The sequence below is a fragment of the Platichthys flesus genome, chromosome 12 (genome assembly GCF_949316205.1).
Source record: "Platichthys flesus chromosome 12, fPlaFle2.1, whole genome shotgun sequence".
Classification (NCBI taxonomy): Eukaryota; Metazoa; Chordata; class Actinopteri; order Pleuronectiformes; family Pleuronectidae; genus Platichthys; species Platichthys flesus.
Window position 1 is genome coordinate 18,148,400 of NC_084956.1, and position 20,498 is coordinate 18,168,897.

Consider the following 20,498-nt stretch of genomic DNA (forward strand, 5'->3'; position numbering starts at 1 on the left):
TCATATCTTTTACATTTTACCAGAATTTCCTTCATTATGTTCTTAAAACGGTTTTAAATTTAACTTGATGAAACCCTGATATAAAACAGTAACTTACAGCATATCCTGTACACGGAGTCAGGTGAAGCATCTTCCTCTTAATGACTGGACTTTGATCTGATCACCCACAATCGTTATTTTTCACTTTTCTCTCTTTTAACGTTTCATCTCTGCAGGCCTCCACTGCTTCTCAGCGCTGCAGTCCAGCCCCTCACCACAACTCTCCACCCCTCCTCAAGAGAAGGCAGACTTCGACGGAAGGTATGAGATGACAACGCTGTCTGATTTGAGGGATCCTGTTGGTGTTAGGTTTCTCTGAAACTTGAGGAGAGTGTCTCTTAGATTTAGATATTTATCTTTTCTGCTAGCAGGATATTTTTAACTTTGATTAACTAGAATCCATTAATTTAAAAATAAATCAGTTCTGTTAATAGGGTTTTGTTTTGCTTCTGTTTAGGTCAGTGATAATAAATTGTAGTAGGTTCCAAATTGGTGGAAAAGCTTGATATTCAGAGTTTCTCATTTACACTGCCATCCTTCCTGACTCTTTGTTTATTCGTCCCCCACGCAGAAGAGGCAATAAGAACAGGAATCGCAGGAATCGCCTCTACAATCTGCTGCACAATGCGCCTGCTTTTTCTCAGCCTGATCCGTTGACCAGGGGAACCAGTTCGAAGGAGCTGCTGGAGAGTCCAACACCGGAGGATGGGTGGTATTGGTGATAGCCCTTGTTAATACAGTGTGGAGATTACACACGTATACCAATAAACTGATCAATACAGGAATCTGTTGAGGGAAACAAAAAATGAAATCTGATGTTGATCTCTAGTTTCCTTATATTTTCAGCTATGTATGGGAAAATATATACAAGTATTAAAATATCCTTTTGCTATCATTTGATGCAAGCATTTCATTATTTGAAGGCAAACAGCATTTCTCATTGTGAGAAACTTGTTTTTTTTCTGTCTGTAGCTTACACAATATGTGCAGCTCCTTCCTTATTCTTTAATCGTTTGCGTGCCTGCACAGAAGGTCTTTCTATTTTGATAAACAGCTTTATAGAAGAATCCTTTAATAAATCCTTCAGTAACTTGAATTGTACTTGCATTTATCCATATTTTGGCACCAAGTAAGTACAACCTATTTCCCAGGGGTCAGCTGAATTAGCACTAGTTGGATACAGTGTCTCTCTTGCCGTCCGTCTCTGCTCTGGGGGCAACGGCCCAAGCTTAAGACTGTTGCCATGGAAACACCAATGAGCGTGAACCACACAGGCCGACGTTAACATTGGGTGGGGGGGCACTTTCAGATGTGACCCACGGAATCTGCCTATTACCTCGACTCGAATAATGCGAATCGCGACTCCAGCTCCGAGCCTGTTGCCTGCTAGGCTCCAACTGAGCTAACAGGCTAACAGGCTAACACGACCTGAGTCTGTGGACAGGTTTCACTCACATATCGGACGAATAATACAGTTTGATCTTCGGTTTGTTCTCCTGACAGAGCAGCTAAAGACGTCTGCGCTCCCGTTTCTGTGGTAAGTCCAGTTTAGTATTGTATTTATGTGTTAGTAGTGATGAGCAGGTACCTGTACATGGCTTGTTAGTTTAGCTCCGCTAGCCTGCAGGCGATGCAAACGGGACCGTACGGAGTTATTGACCCGACATGAACCAACATGATCCGGTCCACCCAGCGGGGGAAAGCGTTAGAGTTGAGTGTGTTTGGAGGATAAGCTCCACCACGTAAGATATCTGATGGTATGTAAAGTTGTTTCACTCGCCAAACCATTTGACTTGACTACGTTACACAGATTATTATTCTGCAGAAACAGATTTACTGTGATCAACTGAAACGTGAGTATTTAAAGTCACATCTGTATTTTAAGAGCAGCTGTTTAAGGTAGCATTACGTCTGTGGTGAAAATATACGTATTCTGGAGGAATTTTCAATGGGCGTCACAAAATGTCTCAATGGTGCCCCCCGAGACCCCGGAACGTGTTCGCATTGACCGATCTTCACCAAAATCAATACACAGGTGTATTTATTATTATTATTATTCATTATATAATTATGTTTTCACAGAGAAGTGGAGAGACATGATGTGTACTGTTATCAACAGCTCTTTGGGAGATTATCACCTTGAATATTAATTCAGGCTTTTTAACATGGAGCCGGCCACTAGTGGCCATCCAGTGGACTGCAGCTTTTCCAGGATGTTGCGCAATGGTTTCAAGGCAGATTTAATGCCTTTAATCTAAATGAGTGATGCTCCGGTCCTATAATGTGCTTTGAAGTTCTTGACCTTTAGTTGTCATCCCTCCTCTCTTACCTTGCTGGACATTTCAGTTCTCATGTACATGTCTGAAAGCAACTAGATCTGCATATCGTGTCAGTGTCATTGTCATTGGTTACACTAAATATTTCAACGATTGTTTCAAGCCTGATTTACCTGACTTAAGTGTGACGCTGGATCTTTCCCGAAACGTCTTTTAGTTTTGGTTTCAACTCTGTCCATAAGTTTGATTCCTTGGTCCCATTACACGGATCGTCACCGACTTTTGATTAATCTGCAGAAGGCCGAGGCCATTATCTGGCGGCATTTCGTTGGAAACATCAAGTTCATCAACAAAATCTTCAAGCTCAAGATGCAAACCGCGGCCATCATGCATGACTGCGTGGTCAGGCTGCTGAACCACCAAGACGAAGAGTCTACAGAGTGTCTGTGCAGCCTGCTCACCACCATGGGCAAGGTCCTTGACCTAGAGGAGGCCAAGGTGAGCTGGAAGTAGTACATTTGACATAAATCTTAAATTTCTTTTATTAAAGTCTTAGAAAAGGTCTGAAGGGCTACAGATTGAAAGCTTTGAATATAATCTAGAGGATAATATGCGTCTGGTTTCCCTTTCTAAATCTAAATATTAAGAGAAATGTGTTGTTTGCAGGAATGAAGATGTGATGTGAACATTTCGATAGCAGTGTTTTTGACATTAGTGCAGCCAAAGATCAGTTCATGTCTCTGCTTTCATCCCACCAAGATGTATTCTTCTGAAAGTGTCCAATAAGTGATTTAAGAGCTGATTCTGATGTACATGGACACAGTTTCCAAGACATAAAAGAGAAAAGTTAATCTCGGGCGGTCGGGACTGTTCCAAGTGATAAACTGGACAATTGGTCAACTCTGTAGAATAATAATATCTGCAACCTGCTGTCTGGTAGATTGAATGGAGACATGCTGAACATGAGCTTCATGTCTCAAATTAACCATCTCTCTCCCTCTCTGTCTCACCAGCCTTGGATGGATCAGTATTTTAAACAGATTAAAAAAATCGTCCGAGAGGGGAAGATAGCGACTCGGATACGGGTCATGTTGCAGGATGTCATAGACCTGAGATTGGTGAGTTGGTCTTCGCGATTTTTCTTTCATTTGCACAATTGTAAAGAGTCCAACATTCAAATTCTTCAAAGTAAGATGGATTTTTACCACAGAGATTTATTTCACCCGATCTGTCTGATGACCAGGAATATAGTACTACATATTCTGTTCACATTCTGTTCAATGAATATCTAGACTGCTGTTGTTGAGGAGATATAATGTGGTTTTGTACATTTTTTTTCTTTCAGAACAACTGGGTGTCCAGAGGACCCGAGCAGGATCTGATCACCATTGTCCACAAGGAGGCAAAGATTAAAGAGAAGGAGGAGCCGAGAAAGGTGCAGCCTCAAATCGACGAGAAGATCAAGCAGTGCCCCTGGGCTCGGATCACATTGGTGAAGGGCAGTGGAGGAGGAGCCAAGGCCGGTGACTCAGGTGAGGTCACACCACATGACTTTCAAACCTGAAAGGGTGTCACTCACTTCACAATGTTTTGGCTGCTCCGCTCTGTTTAGGTGTAGTTGTCACTGATTCATCTAAGATATGAAGCTTGTTAGAAATCTGGGAGTCTGATAGTCTTTCATATCTTTTACATTTTACCAGAATTTCCTTCATTATGTTCTTAAAACGGTTTTAAATTTAACTTGATGAAACCCTGATATAAAACAGTAACTTACAGCATATCCTGTACACGGAGGCAGGTGAAGCATCTTCCTCTTAATGACTGGACTTTGATCTGATCACCCACAATCGTTATTTTTCACTTTTCTCTCTTTTAACATTTCATCTCTGCAGGCCTCAACTGCTTCTCAGCGCTGCAGTCCAGCCCCTCACCACAACTCTCCACCCCTCCTCAAGAGAAGGCAGACTTCGACGGAAGGTATGAGATGACAACGCTGTCTGATTTGAGGGATCCTGTTGGTGTTAGGTTTCTCTGAAACTTGAGGAGAGTGTCTCTGTGATTTAGATATTTATCTTTTCTGCTAGCAGGATATTTTTAACTTTGATTAACTAGAATCCATTAATTTAAAAATAAATCAGTTCTGTTAATAGGGGTTTGTTTTGCTTCTGTTTAGGTCAGTGATAATAAATTGTAGTAGGTTCCAAATTGGTGGAAAAGCTTGATATTCAGAGTTTCGAATTTACACTGCCATCCTTCCTGACTCTTTGTTTATTCGTCCCCCACGCAGAAGAGGCAATAAGAACAGGAATCGCAGGAATCGCCTCTACAATCTGCTGCACAATGCGCCTGCTTTTTCTCAGCCTGATCCGTTGACCAGGGGAACCAGTTCGAAGGAGCTGCTGGAGAGTCCAACATCGGAGGATGGGTGGTATTGGTGATAGCCCTTGTTAATACAGTGTGGAGATTACACACGTATACCAATAAACTGATCAATACAGGAATCTGTTGAGGGAAACAAAAAATGAAATCTGATGTTGATCTCTAGTTTCCTTATATTTTCAGCTATGTATGGGAAAATATATACAAGTATTAAAATATCCTTTTGCTATCATTTGATGCAAGCATTTCATTATTTGAAGGCAAACAGCATTTCTCATTGTGAGAAACTTGTTTTTTTCTGTCTGTAGCTTACACAATATGTGCAGCTCCTTCCTTATTCTTTAATCGTTTGCGTGCCTGCACAGAAGGTCTTTCTATTTTGATAAACAGCTTTATAGAAGAATCCTTTAATAAATCCTTCAGTAACTTGAATTGTACTTGCATTTATCCATATTTTGGCACCAAGTAAGTACAACCTATTTCCCAGGGGTCAGCTGAATTAGCACTAGTTGGATACAGTGTCTCTCTTGCCGTCCGTCTCTGCTCTGGGGGCAACGGCCCAAGCTTAAGACTGTTGCCATGGAAACACCAATGAGCGTGAACCACACAGGCCGACGTTAACATTGGGTGGGGGGGCACTTTCAGATGTGACCCACGGAATCTGCCTATTACCTCGACTCGAATAATGCGAATCGCGACTCCAGCTCCGAGCCTGTTGCCTGCTAGGCTCCAACTGAGCTAACAGGCTAACAGGCTAACACGACCTGAGTCTGTGGACAGGTTTCACTCACATATCGGACGAATAATACAGTTTGATCTTCGGTTTGTTCTCCTGACAGAGCAGCTAAAGACGTCTGCGCTCCCGTTTCTGTGGTAAGTCCAGTTTAGTATTGTATTTATGTGTTAGTAGTGATGAGCAGGTACCTGTACATGGCTTGTTAGTTTAGCTCCGCTAGCCTGCAGGCGATGCAAACGGGACCGTACGGAGTTATTGACCCGACATGAACCAACATGATCCGGTCCACCCAGCGGGGGAAAGCGTTAGAGTTGAGTGTGTTTGGAGGATAAGCTCCACCACGTAAGATATCTGATGGTATGTAAAGTTGTTTCACTCGCCAAACCATTTGACTTGACTACGTTACACAGATTATTATTCTGCAGAAACAGATTTACTGTGATCAACTGAAACGTGAGTATTTAAAGTCACATCTGTATTTTAAGAGCAGCTGTTTAAGGTAGCATTACGTCTGTGGTGAAAATGTACGTATTCTGGAGGAATTTTCAATGGGCGTCACAAAATGTCTCAATGGTGCCCCCCGAGACCCCGGAACGTGTTCGCATTGACCGATCTTCACCAAAATCAATACACAGGTGTATTTATTATTATTATTATTCATTATATAATTATGTTTTCACAGAGAAGTGGAGAGACATGATGTGTACTGTTATCAACAGCTCTTTGGGAGATTATCACCTTGAATATTAATTCAGGCTTTTTAACATGGAGCCGGCCACTAGTGGCCATCCAGTGGACTGCAGCTTTTCCAGGATGTTGCGCAATGGTTTCAAGGCAGATTTAATGCCTTTAATCTAAATGAGTGATGCTCCGGTCCTATAATGTGCTTTGAAGTTCTTGACCTTTAGTTGTCATCCCTCCTCTCTTACCTTGCTGGACATTTCAGTTCTCATGTACATGTCTGAAAGCAACTAGATCTGCATATCGTGTCAGTGTCATTGTCATTGGTTACACTAAATATTTCAACGATTGTTTCAAGCCTGATTTACCTGACTTAAGTGTGACGCTGGATCTTTCCCGAAACGTCTTTTAGTTTTGGTTTCAACTCTGTCCATAAGTTTGATTCCTTGGTCCCATTACACGGATCGTCACCGACTTTTGATTAATCTGCAGAAGGCCGAGGCCATTATCTGGCGGCATTTCGTTGGAAACATCAAGTTCATCAACAAAATCTTCAAGCTCAAGATGCAAACCGCGGCCATCATGCATGACTGCGTGGTCAGGCTGCTGAACCACCAAGACGAAGAGTCTACAGAGTGTCTGTGCAGCCTGCTCACCACCATGGGCAAGGTCCTTGACCTAGAGGAGGCCAAGGTGAGCTGGAAGTAGTACATTTGACATAAATCTTAAATTTCTTTTATTAAAGTCTTAGAAAAGGTCTGAAGGGCTACAGATTGAAAGCTTTGAATATAATCTAGAGGATAATATGCGTCTGGTTTCCCTTTCTAAATCTAAATATTAAGAGAAATGTGTTGTTTGCAGGAATGAAGATGTGATGTGAACATTTCGATAGCAGTGTTTTTGACATTAGTGCAGCCAAAGATCAGTTCATGTCTCTGCTTTCATCCCACCAAGATGTATTCTTCTGAAAGTGTCCAATAAGTGATTTAAGAGCTGATTCTGATGTACATGGACACAGTTTCCAAGACATAAAAGAGAAAAGTTAATCTCGGGCGGTCGGGACTGTTCCAAGTGATAAACTGGACAATTGGTCAACTCTGTAGAATAATAATATCTGCAACCTGCTGTCTGGTAGATTGAATGGAGACATGCTGAACATGAGCTTCATGTCTCAAATTAACCATCTCTCTCCCTCTCTGTCTCACCAGCCTTGGATGGATCAGTATTTTAAACAGATTAAAAAAATCGTCCGAGAGGGGAAGATAGCGACTCGGATACGGGTCATGTTGCAGGATGTCATAGACCTGAGATTGGTGAGTTGGTCTTCGCGATTTTTCTTTCATTTGCACAATTGTAAAGAGTCCAACATTCAAATTCTTCAAAGTAAGATGGATTTTTACCACAGAGATTTATTTCACCCGATCTGTCTGATGACCAGGAATATAGTACTACATATTCTGTTCACATTCTGTTCAATGAATATCTAGACTGCTGTTGTTGAGGAGATATAATGTGGTTTTGTACATTTTTTTTCTTTCAGAACAACTGGGTGTCCAGAGGACCCGAGCAGGATCTGATCACCATTGTCCACAAGGAGGCAAAGATTAAAGAGAAGGAGGAGCCGAGAAAGGTGCATTCTCAAATCGACGAGAAGATCAAGCAGTGCCCCTGGGCTCGGGTCACATTGGTGAAGGGCAGTGGAGGAGGAGCCAAGGCCGGTGACTCAGGTGAGGTCACACCACATGACTTTCAAACCTGAAAGGGTGTCACTCACTTCACAATGTTTTGGCTGCTCCGCTCTGTTTAGGTGTAGTTGTCACTGATTCATCTAAGATATGAAGCTTGTTAGAAATCTGGGAGTCTGATAGTCTTTCATATCTTTTACATTTTACCAGAATTTCCTTCATTATGTTCTTAAAACGGTTTTAAATTTAACTTGAAGAAACCCTGATATAAAACAGTAACTTACAGCATATCCTGTACACGGAGGCAGGTGAAGCATCTTCCTCTTAATGACTGGACTTTGATCTGATCACCCACAATCGTTATTTTTCACTTTTCTCTCTTTTAACATTTCATCTCTGCAGGCCTCAACTGCTTCTCAGCGCTGCAGTCCAGCCCCTCACCACAACTCTCCACCCCTCCTCAAGAGAAGGCAGACTTCGACGGAAGGTATGAGATGACAACGCTGTCTGATTTGAGGGATCCTGTTGGTGTTAGGTTTCTCTGAAACTTGAGGAGAGTGTCTCTGTGATTTAGATATTTATCTTTTCTGCTAGCAGGATATTTTTAACTTTGATTAACTAGAATCCATTAATTTAAAAATAAATCAGTTCGGTTAATAGGGGTTTGTTTTGCTTCTGTTTAGGTCAGTGATAATAAATTGTAGTAGGTTCCAAATTGGTGGAAAAGCTTGATATTCAGAGTTTCTCATTTACACTGCCATCCTTCCTGACTCTTTGTTTATTCGTCCCCCACGCAGAAGAGGCAATAAGAACAGGAATCGCAGGAATCGCCTCTACAATCTTCTGCACAATGCGCCTGCTTTTTCTCAGCCTGATCCGTTGACCAGGGGAACCAGTTCGAAGGAGCTGCTGGAGAGTCCAACATCGGAGGATGGGTGGTATTGGTGATAGCCCTTGTTAATACAGTGTGGAGATTACACACGTATACCAATAAACTGATCAATACAGGAATCTGTTGAGGGAAACAAAAAATGAAATCTGATGTTGATCTCTAGTTTCCTTATATTTTCAGCTATGTATGGGAAAATATATACAAGTATTAAAATATCCTTTTGCTATCATTTGATGCAAGCATTTCATTATTTGAAGGCAAACAGCATTTCTCATTGTGAGAAACTTGTTTTTTTCTGTCTGTAGCTTACACAATATGTGCAGCTCCTTCCTTATTCTTTAATCGTTTGCGTGCCTGCACAGAAGGTCTTTCTATTTTGATAAACAGCTTTATAGAAGAATCCTTTAATAAATCCTTCAGTAACTTGAATTGTACTTGCATTTATCCATATTTTGGCACCAAGTAAGTACAACCTATTTCCCAGGGGTCAGCTGAATTAGCACTAGTTGGATACAGTGTCTCTCTTGCCGTCCGTCTCTGCTCTGGGGGCAACGGCCCAAGCTTAAGACTGTTGCCATGGAAACACCAATGAGCGTGAACCACACAGGCCGACGTTAACATTGGGTGGGGGGGCACTTTCAGATGTGACCCACGGAATCTGCCTATTACCTCGACTCGAATAATGCGAATCGCGACTCCAGCTCCGAGCCTGTTGCCTGCTAGGCTCCAACTGAGCTAACAGGCTAACAGGCTAACACGACCTGAGTCTGTGGACAGGTTTCACTCACATATCGGACGAATAATACAGTTTGATCTTCGGTTTGTTCTCCTGACAGAGCAGCTAAAGACGTCTGCGCTCCCGTTTCTGTGGTAAGTCCAGTTTAGTATTGTATTTATGTGTTAGTAGTGATGAGCAGGTACCTGTACATGGCTTGTTAGTTTAGCTCCGCTAGCCTGCAGGCGATGCAAACGGGACCGTACGGAGTTATTGACCCGACATGAACCAACATGATCCGGTCCACCCAGCGGGGGAAAGCGTTAGAGTTGAGTGTGTTTGGAGGATAAGCTCCACCACGTAAGATATCTGATGGTATGTAAAGTTGTTTCACTCGCCAAACCATTTGACTTGACTACGTTACACAGATTATTATTCTGCAGTAACAGATTTACTGTGATCAACTGAAACGTGAGTATTTAAAGTCACATCTGTATTTTAAGAGCAGCTGTTTAAGGTAGCATTACGTCTGTGGTGAAAATGTACGTATTCTGGAGGAATTTTCAATGGGCGTCACAAAATGTCTCAATGGTGCCCCCCGAGACCCCGGAACGTGTTCGCATTGACCGATCTTCACCAAAATCAATACACAGGTGTATTTATTATTATTATTATTCATTATATAATTATGTTTTCACAGAGAAGTGGAGAGACATGATGTGTACTGTTATCAACAGCTCTTTGGGAGATTATCACCTTGAATATTAATTCAGGCTTTTTAACATGGAGCCGGCCACTAGTGGCCATCCAGTGGACTGCAGCTTTTCCAGGATGTTGCGCAATGGTTTCAAGGCAGATTTAATGCCTTTAATCTAAATGAGTGATGCTCCGGTCCTATAATGTGCTTTGAAGTTCTTGACCTTTAGTTGTCATCCCTCCTCTCTTACCTTGCTGGACATTTCAGTTCTCATGTACATGTCTGAAAGCAACTAGATCTGCATATCGTGTCAGTGTCATTGTCATTGGTTACACTAAATATTTCAACGATTGTTTCAAGCCTGATTTACCTGACTTAAGTGTGACGCTGGATCTTTCCCGAAACGTCTTTTAGTTTTGGTTTCAACTCTGTCCATAAGTTTGATTCCTTGGTCCCATTACACGGATCGTCACCGACTTTTGATTAATCTGCAGAAGGCCGAGGCCATTATCTGGCGGCATTTCGTTGGAAACATCAAGTTCATCAACAAAATCTTCAAGCTCAAGATGCAAACCGCGGCCATCATGCATGACTGCGTGGTCAGGCTGCTGAACCACCAAGACGAAGAGTCTACAGAGTGTCTGTGCAGCCTGCTCACCACCATGGGCAAGGTCCTTGACCTAGAGGAGGCCAAGGTGAGCTGGAAGTAGTACATTTGACATAAATCTTAAATTTCTTTTATTAAAGTCTTAGAAAAGGTCTGAAGGGCTACAGATTGAAAGCTTTGAATATAATCTAGAGGATAATATGCGTCTGGTTTCCCTTTCTAAATCTAAATATTAAGAGAAATGTGTTGTTTGCAGGAATGAAGATGTGATGTGAACATTTCGATAGCAGTGTTTTTGACATTAGTGCAGCCAAAGATCAGTTCATGTCTCTGCTTTCATCCCACCAAGATGTATTCTTCTGAAAGTGTCCAATAAGTGATTTAAGAGCTGATTCTGATGTACATGGACACAGTTTCCAAGACATAAAAGAGAAAAGTTAATCTCGGGCGGTCGGGACTGTTCCAAGTGATAAACTGGACAATTGGTCAACTCTGTAGAATAATAATATCTGCAACCTGCTGTCTGGTAGATTGAATGGAGACATGCTGAACATGAGCTTCATGTCTCAAATTAACCATCTCTCTCCCTCTCTGTCTCACCAGCCTTGGATGGATCAGTATTTTAAACAGATTAAAAAAATCGTCCGAGAGGGGAAGATAGCGACTCGGATACGGGTCATGTTGCAGGATGTCATAGACCTGAGATTGGTGAGTTGGTCTTCGCGATTTTTCTTTCATTTGCACAATTGTAAAGAGTCCAACATTCAAATTCTTCAAAGTAAGATGGATTTTTACCACAGAGATTTATTTCACCCGATCTGTCTGATGACCAGGAATATAGTACTACATATTCTGTTCACATTCTGTTCAATGAATATCTAGACTGCTGTTGTTGAGGAGATATAATGTGGTTTTGTACAGTTTTTTTCTTTCAGAACAACTGGGTGTCCAGAGGACCCGAGCAGGATCTGATCACCATTGTCCACAAGGAGGCAAAGATTAAAGAGAAGGAGGAGCCGAGAAAGGTGCATTCTCAAATCGACGAGAAGATCAAGCAGTGCCCCTGGGCTCGGGTCACATTGGTCAACATGGTCTCACGAAACGGTTCGTAAGGTATCTTACTAAAGATGCAATGTAAAAATATCCGTACAGATCTGACGAAATGCTCCAAACGACCAGTGCGCCTGCGCAGACCTCTGCCGTGCTCTCGCTCTGCCGTGCTCTGATAAAGCAACATGGCGGAGATTGCTGTATTCTTTTTTGGAAAACGCTATGTTTAAGCAATGTTTCTTAATAAAAATGTGTTTTGAAGATATTTATGGCGAGATATGTGTGTTTCAGTTTCAATATTTTCATTCAGTGAACTTCTACGGTGTTTGGTTTGTTAGTTATTCCGAAGAGTTTCTGTCGTATCTAAGAGGGTTGCTATGGACGCTTTTGTCGCTCCTTGCCGTCAAACCGGAACACTTTATAAATTGCCCCCGATACGTTACTATCTTTTCATATAGTGCAAGGCATCGGTAGAAGAAGGACACACAAGATGTGTATTTAATCAGGACAAAATGCCTTTTTATTTTCCTCGCCCCGTAAATTCCTCGCTCTACAGCACATAACCACGTCCGTAACAAGAGCCGTGCGCCGGACGTTGCGTCATTCTCCTTCGCCCCCCCCACTGCCTCGCACCGGATGTTGATTCATTCTTCTCTTTCACCGACCGCACTCTACCTGTCCCTTGCTCCTAACTCCGACCTCAATCAAGTCCTTTATAGATAAAAAAAACGGCTCTTTTAAGAGCCAACATCTGTCCGTTGTCCTCTCTATTTGTGTGAGACAGTGTGTCTCATTTGTTTGTATGTGTTTGTGTGTGGTTTTTATTTGTCTGACCTGTTACCCCAATTTCAGTGGCATACTAAGTCTCTGGTAAGTAGTTTCTTGGCTTGTTTAGGCAATATGTCATCACTACAGGATGCAGAGGCTCATCTTGAAGAGATGGAGAAGGCAGCACTATCTATGATCAAGGAGCTCAACGCAACTCTGGTATTGTAACACTTTCGATACACTTCCATTTTCCTGTTTTCATTAAAGGATTTGCTATGCCAGTCTATATGGTTTTATTTTCTTTAATTCAAATTTTTGTCCTTCTTAGTCACCCAAGAAAAAGAGAAAATCAAAACCAAAACCAAAACCTTTTGTTCGATGGAGGAAACGGGACAAAGATGGCAACATTGTTGCCCAAAGACGCAAGTCCCCCTCATCAAACTCATGTGGTTAGTTCAATACTGGAATTGGCATGCTGCTCAAACTATTCGCTGAGAGAAAATTGCTGGTGATTGTTGTGAAATATTGCACAATAACAAAGGTATGCCATAATTAAGCAGAGTATCTTCTAACGCAAACAGAAGTGTTTACATCTCAATACAACCTAAACATCCTCTCCTCACTCTTCAACAAATGCGACCAAGGGCCACACTTTGGCTTGGTATGAAATACTGAAACATTGTATTTATTTTTTTATCAGGGACCATTCACATTAGCAAACACATTTTAACTCCGCTATTTCCAAGAGTACCATTAATACACTGTACTGTGAACTCTGCCATAATGTCTGTCTATGTTTTGTTGTCATATACTATGACAACTGAAATAGTAACCTGACCAAACCTATAAACAGCAAAGAGATCCACAGACAAGGGCAGTTCCATTGAGAACTATTAAGATTAGTAGTGATAGACATTAAAACTGCAATGAAATGTTGGCATACTTCACATTTAACTTTCTCTTCTTAGCGAAACGGGTCAGATCATCCACTCCCAGTGTTCCTGAGGGGGTTTCTGTACAGATGCCCGATGACCAAGAGGAAGAACTTGGTAAGTGACGATAGTTTCTATATTTATATTTCTGTGCCATGTTTGATTGGCAAACAAATTTGATGGCCCAGCCCATACTTTTCCTTATATACACCATTTTCTCTTCCTGAAACAGAGAATGCACTAAAAGAACTTGAGAGTCTTCTCAGTGTTTCACACGATGACACCGATGTCGTTATTGATGCCAGCACACCAACAACAGCCAGCGACTGGAAGACTCGAAACATCTTCTCGTCAGAGAGATGGAAGGAAGCCAGACAACAGCTTGTGGATAATATGCTCAGAGCAAACTGCATCAAACCACAGCTCTGTCAGAGATGCTTAAAGAAAGACGCCACAATCAGATGTGCTGAATGCATGCCCATGCAATATTACTGCTGTGATTGTGACATTAGCCATCATCAGTCCCAAGCACTTCACAATCGGGCATCCAGGATTCATGGCTTCCACAAGCCACTGCCGCCAACAGTTGTGGTGAAAGATGATGCTGACGGGCACTATTCTCATCACATATGTGGTAAATAAATATATTTTCTTTTCTTTTTAAAAACACAAATCTATTTATTTATGTTTTTAATCTCTTTTCCCTTAGTAAGAATATTGCCAATGGAAATGCCAGACCATATTTGTGAATGCCCTCCAGAGAGTCTAAATGTTGTTCCAGGGAGGCCTATAGTCTTCATAAACATGAAAGGTAACTCATTAGCATGAACATTCCATACTGTCAGACAAGTTTAGGCTTTTGAGCACCTTTTCTTTATATTCTTATCAGAGAATATAACAAGTTTTGTTTTTTACCAAGGGCGATATGATCTGAACCTCCCAGAGCTGCGGTGTGGAAGCTGCTGTGCTAGCTGGAAACCAGAGCTCAAAGATGTTCAAGTTAGCGGCTACTGGCCGGCCACAATACATTTTTACACACTATATGATGTAGCCATATTTCAAGGGTTCAAGGAAATGAAGCTGGTTGCTCCAGGGAATTCTCGCTTGAGCTTTATGAGAATGCTCGATGCACAAACAACAGAGTGTGGCAGGGTGGGTTGGTATATATTATACGTTTACAATATTTATCAATGTCTCCTTATAATTCTGCATACGTATAACTTAAATTGTAATGGATATTTCAACAGACTGGTAAAGTGTGTTCTGACACATTCTACAAGAGCTTCATGGAGTGGGTGATAAGCTCTTACGAGGTGAACAAATTGTGTTCGGAGCAGCCGTTCATCTGCCCAGCCTGTTGTCCACAAATGCTGGCTGTGTCCGTCGATGGAAACAGGAAGCACTACCGCTTCAAAAAGGACGGGTGGTGTGTCTATGTTTTTATGTTACATTGTCCTATCATGTCAATGTATCAGCTCTTTTTTGTTATGTCAAGAGTGTTTGTGTAAATTCTTAAGCAATGCAAACTGTTATAGTGGGAGCCAAACAACTAAAAAAACACTTGAGGGATTCTTAACACATTCAACCTGTTGTGCTCAAGTGACGGAACCTTCTATTTGCATTTAAATTGTTAATGTTACCATATTTTATTTCAATGCCTACAAATAATGAGCTTGTTAGTATCTATCAAGTTACTCATAGATCCACATGTGGTTGAAAATCTGTGTTTTCCTCAGATTAGGATTTCCCACAGCTGGGACTCCCAAATATAGATAACGTGACTGCCGAAGCAGCAGCCGCAATATTTATGTATATTTATGTATTTATGTTAAAATGATCATATATTGCTATGTATGTTCTCTAGTACTGATGAAGCAGGTTACTTTGAGGGTGTGCTTCTCTGCAAAGATGATGAGGTGGCAGCATTTGTGGAAGACATCCAAAAGAGGACCAAGCATGTAAGAGTGTCTGTTTTTAATCACATGATTTGTCATTGTACTTTGTATACTGCAAGCCCAATTTTATTTCAGATGAGTACTACCATTTGCAAAAGTATCTCCTGCAAAATTACACCCAAAAATTTTCATAAATTAATTAAAATGACTACTGTGACGATGTTTTGTCATTTTTAGGTGCCAGGAAAGGGGGTTTGTGGCAGGTCTCAGCTGAATGCAGCCAAAGAGACGAGTAAGAGGAGTAGCTCCAGCCTTGATGAGCAGGTATGTGTTGTAAGAGATTTCTCTTGGAATTACTATTTATCATACTAAGTCCCTAATAAACATGCTAATTCTGTTACAAACTTATGTAGATGATATCAGACTTAATCTATATTATATTAAGATGTATGTTATTTTTGTGTGCGCAGTTTTATTTTGTTCCTCAGTAACATTGTTTTTTTAGCAATTTCTTTGCTGGAAGGGTAGATAACTTTTCTACTATGCAGATAAATTATGTGAAATTAAGTGTTCCATTGTTCGACAGGGTATAGAAGTAGCTGTGTGCCGACATGGGATTATTCTTCGTGCTCTGAATATGTTCAGGCAAGTTTGATAACCCTCTTACTAACATCTATTCCAAAAAGGTTTCACCATTTCAGGACATATACTTGCTAACACCGTAAACTCATCTATTAATCGTAAACCTAACTTCGGTCTTTTTGTCAGTTTATTATGTATTGTTGACATAATGCTGTGATGCAATCCTACAGGGGTGAGATCTTCGCTTATCCCATGTTCCTGCAGAAGGAAGTCTCTGCCATCAGTCCTCCAACCTTCTTTTGCATGGACGTTATTTGCAAATATTGGCCTTACATCAGCAGAATTTGTGAAGCCTACCCTGAATATAATCACCTCACTACCATGAAACCCTTTCTGTCTGTGCTCCATGCTAAAGCACACGGTATCAAGTGTGAGGTAATTTTAGACATCAATTTCATTTTCATTTGTTAAATTACTCGTGGGGCTACTATGTGAAAAGGGAGATGATTCCTACATGGTTTTACTAATATGCATGTAAACCACCTCAGGTTAAAGCTTAAACTACACACTTTATTCTTCTTATTATTATTTATATTTAAATGTGCTGGATCACAGAGCCAAAACAACAGCGAATGTTTCTCTGGCCTTCTACTAATGGGATGCATGGTATCATCCTAAAATGATAGATAAAATGGGGAGGAGGAAATCAGGATGGAGCTGGTTCCACCTTGGGAGAGGAGGTGGAAATGGTCAACTCCTTCCTCTCCAGGACTGCCATAAACACCAAGTTTATGGGAAAAGGAGGTTGGTTGCAGTTTCTGACTTATCTAATATAATATTTGCATATCCAGGCTAATCATTCAATAGCATTACACAACAGTTAGCATAATTAAGAGTGTATCATTGATTGTATTGAAAAAAAAATCTGTTTGTTACAGCCCGCACAGACATGCTGACTGTCCAGATCATGGACTGGAACAAAAGGAAGGTGAAAAACATGTGCAATACCTTATGCTCCAGATTTCATAAGGTAATTGTCATTTATTTTTAAAAGGCCACAGTGCAATCTCAGTGAGGAATAGATAATATTTTTATTCTCTATTTTCCCCACAGACACAAAGGGATCTTCAGAGGGAGAGGCAGAGCCTAGAGGCTATCAAGGAGGACCTGTCTTTGAATGATGAGACTGTGCGGCAGTGGGTCACAGATGTACAGGATTGGGCTGAACATGGTAGGTGTCTTAATATCTCCGTGTTCAAATGAGATCAGAAAACATACTTGGTAAGATTGCATTACACAATGTACATCAAATTACAGTATTGCTTTGTGTTGTTCAGATTCACCAGCTGGCAGCAGTGATTCTCTCCTGGAAGTGAGGAGAAGAATTGAGGAGAATTCACTGGGCCTGAGACAGCGTAGAGCCCGTCTCTACAGTCATACAGGTACACACATTGTGGGATACATTAAATCTTTAAAAAATGTTTTAACAATGAAATATTTCATATGTTTTGTAATGTGTCATTTGTAATGTACCGCAGACACCAACTCAGGACGCTCTGTGATTCGCAGCCGCATGTGGAGGGAAAAGAACCAGCTTGAGGTCCATGTGGCTCAGCACGACGAGATGGTCCAGCCACAACAGCAAATTGGCGCTGTTGAAAATCTCTTAAATGCTGGCTACATCTTTCCGTGGCTGTTGCCGCCCAGTGGTATATTACCTATTTAATTATTTGCCATGATTCTGATTGAGGGTGTCCCAGGTGCCAGCAGGTGAACTAAGCATTGTGGACGATATAGACACAGCTTGATTGGTATTGTTGTAGCATATACATTGGTCAATGGTTTGCTACGACCACCTGCCTTAACTTTTTGTGAATATGGGGAGAGAAGAGTCATAGGGAAAAATTATGATACTATTATTTTTGAAATAATGTACCCCATTTGTTTTTTAGTTTTAAATCTGTTTTCCTCAATGGTTTTTTCCCCTTCCACCATTGTGAACTAATGCATGGAATTTTCATGGATGCATTTTTAGATGGCATTGATTTCCTTGCAAAAAAGAAGGTGTTTGACAATGTCATGCATGTGAAAAGACTTGAGGAGGAGGTCAAAATCCTTGCTACCGAAGTAAGGCAGCATTGGGAGTACCTCAAGAAAAGGGAGCATGACTTGAGTGGTCTTTTCACCAGCATAGAGGGTAAGCATTGATCAAAAATTGTTAGGAGTTGTCTCTGTTTATGCACCATATCAAAAATTAATCGTAATTTTTTTTTTGTCTTCATAATTAAGGTAGCCACAGGAGTCTCTCCAAAGAAGGCCTTCAAGGTCTCCAGGGAGAGCTCAAGTGCAAATTGTTTCAGCAGCGTTCTCAACTTGCCTTAGTGAGGCAAAAGTACTTGGAGCTAATAAAGGCAGGGCTTCAAGGGTCAATGCCGGACCTTGTTTGGGGGGAAGAGCCTGAAGAGTCTGAGGAGCAAGCTTTAAGAAGTGCTAATGAAAGCTCCTCAGATGAGGAGGACATTGACATGCAGGTGATTAATGACATTTTAACATGGGACAGTAATCATAGATACTGTGATTAGTTGAATATTGCTTTAAACATTTATGAGAAATGCATTTTTCTGTGGATCATACACATTGAACTAAATGCAAATTACCATGTATTTCCTTATATGTTCCTATATAGGGTCTTGACAGTGGACAGCAGATTCCAGAGGAAGACGTTGTTGACCCTTAAAAATCCTAAACACTGCTGTTAGGTTTAGGGTTAAATAGTTAAGTTTACTTTAAGTGTTTTTAATTGTCAGATCTGATAAAGCGGCATCAGTTGCACTTCTGTCCATCCTGGGAGAAGGATCTCTCACATGTGGCTCTCTCTGAGGTTTCTACATTTTTTACCACCTGTTAATAGTTTTTTTTTTCTTAGTTTTTCCTTACTCTTGTTGAGGGTTATGGACAGAGGATGTCGCACTTTTGTATTCATTGTATATTTTTATAAATAATATCAATGGAGGGAAAGCCATTGAATACCTCGATATTAAAACATATTTTTCAACAACACAATTAAGCCATCATAATTTAGTATGTTTTCCAATGTATTGATGTTCTACTTGTATTCAATAAAATATTGTCACTGCATATCTGAGTTATTCCTAAATCAATGTGTAATTTTTATTGCCAAGAAAGTAGTTTTAAACAAGTGTACGACCAGTCTACATTATTATTCATTCTGTTAAACAAATCTTATTTCCTGCAACATTAAAACCTTTTGTGGTTACTCTATATTCTCAATGCTCGAACGTGAGTTGTCTGACTGAACTTGAGGTATGTTCACAAGCCATCTGATTCTATTAGTCATCCGAAATAACTGGTTGATTATTAATCAATTTCTATTCTTTTATATGGTTTTGTTTGGAAGGCAGATTGTATATAAACAAATTGTTAACCATTTTAACACTTTATACCAATAAATAATTCTGGTAATAGTTCCTGAAGATTTGTGTGAAAACGGTGATAAATCCGTTGGGCAGTGAATGCACCCTTTTCTGTCCGCGGAACAGCGCGGTAACAATAAAGTGTGAAAAAGCATTGGTAAACGTATATATGTCTGTTTTTTATAACGATATTTATTTCAAAATTCTAACACATATGCTTTGCTTAAGCATATTTGGTTAAAAACAAACCGCTAATATGTTTTCCAAACCCTATTTTTAGAACCCTAATCTGAACCCGGAAGAAGGATACAAAGAACTACAAATCGGAATGGTGGTCCCGTACGTGTATGTGTGTTGTTCTCACCTTTTGTAGTTCTAATGTATTTTCACTATTTTGTGAGATTGTGACATGGGACCTTGCATGCTTCTTTATGGTATTTTGGTCTAAGAAAATCACCTGTTGGGTCAGATTTAGTTTTTCTTACTAATAAAACGGTAAATCTCGTTTTTTCAAGGTTTTGGCCCTCCTCAGTGGCGCCCCCCATAGTTTGGCATTGGGCTATGTTAGGGGAGTTCAAGACCTTTCCAAAACAGTTCATACCATGTCTGTTGCATATTTAGTTTCCATCCTGTAAGCCATCAAAGCTGACTCAGATGCAAGGTTCAAAGCTCACCCCTTAGGAGCAGGAGCCATCCACAATTTTCCCACTGACATAATGTTACTACAGAGGCCAAGACCTTTACAATGATGTCTTTGCTTTTGTTCTACGACAAAGTTTACATTTCATCTTGCTCCAAACACAGGCCCTCTGGGGTGTACATTCTCAGACCCCATTGAGGTCCAAGCTGGATCGAATCTGTCAAATCGGTTTTAAGTGGTATTTAATGGCCAGATATGGTCAAAACATGTGTATTTGCTTTATACACAATCATATGTTTCACTTTTGGACCAACTTAGACACCTTTGTTCATTAACAAACCAATTTCTCACACCCCAGTTTCAGACTGTTGCCCTCCTCACCTCTGAGAGGCGCTACAGGGTCCTCCGTTCCCGGACCATCAGGTTCAGGAACAGGTTCTTCCTGTGGCTGTCACCCTGCTGAATCACCGTGTTGCAGAGTTCATATGTA

The 20,498-nt window shown here is 40.8% G+C and overlaps 1 protein-coding gene across 1 annotated transcript; it reads left to right on the plus strand.

The window, feature by feature from the left end:
• The first annotated feature begins 12,412 nt into the window (after positions 1-12,412).
• LOC133966530 (uncharacterized) lies at positions 12,413-19,072 on the plus strand. The gene is made up of 19 exons (XM_062401510.1): positions 12,413-12,744; positions 12,854-12,974; positions 13,494-13,574; positions 13,690-14,091; positions 14,167-14,268; positions 14,377-14,609; positions 14,705-14,883; positions 15,322-15,415; positions 15,590-15,676; positions 15,939-15,997; positions 16,165-16,369; positions 16,621-16,738; positions 16,873-16,964; positions 17,048-17,165; positions 17,272-17,376; positions 17,473-17,643; positions 17,970-18,131; positions 18,224-18,465; positions 18,621-19,072. The coding sequence occupies exons 1-19, from the start codon at positions 12,658-12,660 to the stop codon at positions 18,669-18,671; spliced, it is 2,709 nt and encodes a 902-aa protein (XP_062257494.1). The 5' UTR covers positions 12,413-12,657; the 3' UTR covers positions 18,672-19,072.
• The last annotated feature ends 1,426 nt before the right edge of the window (positions 19,073-20,498 follow it).

Excerpts from the sequence above, each read along its gene's own strand:
- LOC133966530 (XM_062401510.1), top strand. The coding sequence starts at position 12,658 with ATGTCATCACTACAGGATGCAGAGGCTCATCTTGAAGAGATGGAGAAG. Across the intron at positions 14,610-14,704 it reads AAACAACAGAGTGTGGCAGG|ACTGGTAAAGTGTGTTCTGA; the intron begins GTGGGTTGGTAT and ends ATATTTCAACAG. Across the intron at positions 18,466-18,620 it reads AGGAGGACATTGACATGCAG|GGTCTTGACAGTGGACAGCA; the intron begins GTGATTAATGAC and ends GTTCCTATATAG.